Here is a 1,469-nt window from a genome sequence, read left to right as displayed (position 1 = left end):
ACCAGGTGAGCTACCAGGGTGTCCCTTGTCCCCGGGATTAATCAATATACATATTAATAGTTTCACAGAGTGCAACAACTCCTAACTTTTACCTGTTTGATGCGTGTGCTTTGCTGTTTGTCAGCGTTGTTGGCCAGTTTGAGGTACTCAGCAACGTTGTCATCCCTGGCTGTCTGCTCGATCTTAATCTGCTCTGTGAGCTTGAGGATTTTCTGCTGCAGCTGGGCAATTGCCTGCTTAGTGCGCTGAGGGTCTGGGGTGCCATCCTCACCTCCCTGGAAAGAACCGTCTGCTCCACATGAAACAGCCAGGGGTGTTTGTCCTAGCCCGCTCACCTCCAGCCGGTCGATCTGAAGTGAGGATATGGGAAAAGAAGAGAGGGAGATTGGGTAGGTATAGAGTCAGGGGAGGAAATAAGGGATTGAAGAGGAAAATAAAAGAGGGGGGAACAAGGAAGAAAAAGTGTGAGTTGCATGGTGAGGGTTCTTAGTCATTTTGCTGACATACAATAAAAAGCAGAGGCTTCTGCATTTCTGCAGCCAGTCGCCTGTAAAAAGGGCAAACTGAGCCAGTTGAAAAGGCCACTCGCGGTCAGTTCCCCAGAACAGAAAGACGCAAGATATGATATTTTCATTCAGGGCTTTACAAAGAAAAGAAAGTGAAAAATACTTTTATATTTTTCAAAAAGCGAATGCAAACAAAACTCAATACCTCCAGGTGTGAATCTAGAGCTATCCACACATCTCTGTTTCTTTGGTTAAACAGACAAGATCAGAATGAAAAGAGCATCAGCCCAATCTCTGTTTGTTTGTTCAGGGAGTGACAATGTAGGACAAGACTGACAGGATATTAGATTAAGAATATTTGTCTGTGTTGCTTTATCAGATACTAACGAGAAGCCACAAAGCATGTGTGTACAAATCAAAGACACTATCTAAATTGGAGTTTACTTTATTTGCCTAAAACTAGATACAATCTACTTGAGAAGATGATGAACCTAGCACCTAAGCATCCGATGTGACTCATTTCCTCAAACACCTCAGGGGACGAACAAACAGAACATTGGGACGCTGCTGAAACTGATCCTGCTTGCGGGGGGGATCAAAATATTCTCATCACTACAAAATAAGCAGCTGAGCCCGACAGCACACCGTAGGGGGTCCAAAGCCACCCAGAGAAACTAAAAGCAAGAGGATCAGAGAAACCGAGGCATCCACCACACATTACAGCATTACTACCACTCCATAACAGGTAAAAACGAACGGCACGAGAGGCTCACCTGCATGCGCAACAGAATGACTAATTGATGACAGACACCACAGTCAACAACACAAACCACAACGCATCCGGGAGAAAGAGAAGCTTCTTTTTCCCAGTTGATTTCAAATATGGGCAAATAAAACCAAACCAGCAAACTATCTGACAAGTCGTCTTCTGTCACAAAAGCGACCTCAACGTGCGCAAAAAAA

At 44.5% G+C, this 1,469-nt stretch overlaps 1 protein-coding gene across 9 annotated transcripts in view; it reads right to left on the bottom strand.

Annotated features, from left to right (window-relative positions):
* Positions 1 to 1,469, bottom strand: part of tmcc1a (transmembrane and coiled-coil domain family 1a) — a 46,741-nt gene that overhangs the window by 6,406 nt on the left and 38,866 nt on the right. For all 9 annotated transcript variants that reach the window (XM_035657341.1, XM_035657340.1, XM_035657336.1 and 6 more), the window contains one exon: positions 93 to 350. In XM_035657341.1, the coding sequence (XP_035513234.1) occupies positions 93 to 350 (258 nt within the window). The remainder of the gene's footprint in view (positions 1 to 92; positions 351 to 1,469) is intronic.

This window comes from Morone saxatilis, unplaced genomic scaffold, assembly GCF_004916995.1.
Source record: "Morone saxatilis isolate NCDOM2014 unplaced genomic scaffold, NCSU_SB_2.0 Contig15, whole genome shotgun sequence".
Taxonomy (NCBI): domain Eukaryota; kingdom Metazoa; phylum Chordata; class Actinopteri; family Moronidae; genus Morone; species Morone saxatilis.
The sequence above is the reverse complement of the archived record's forward strand: the minus strand, read 5'-3'. Positions and strand labels throughout refer to the sequence as shown.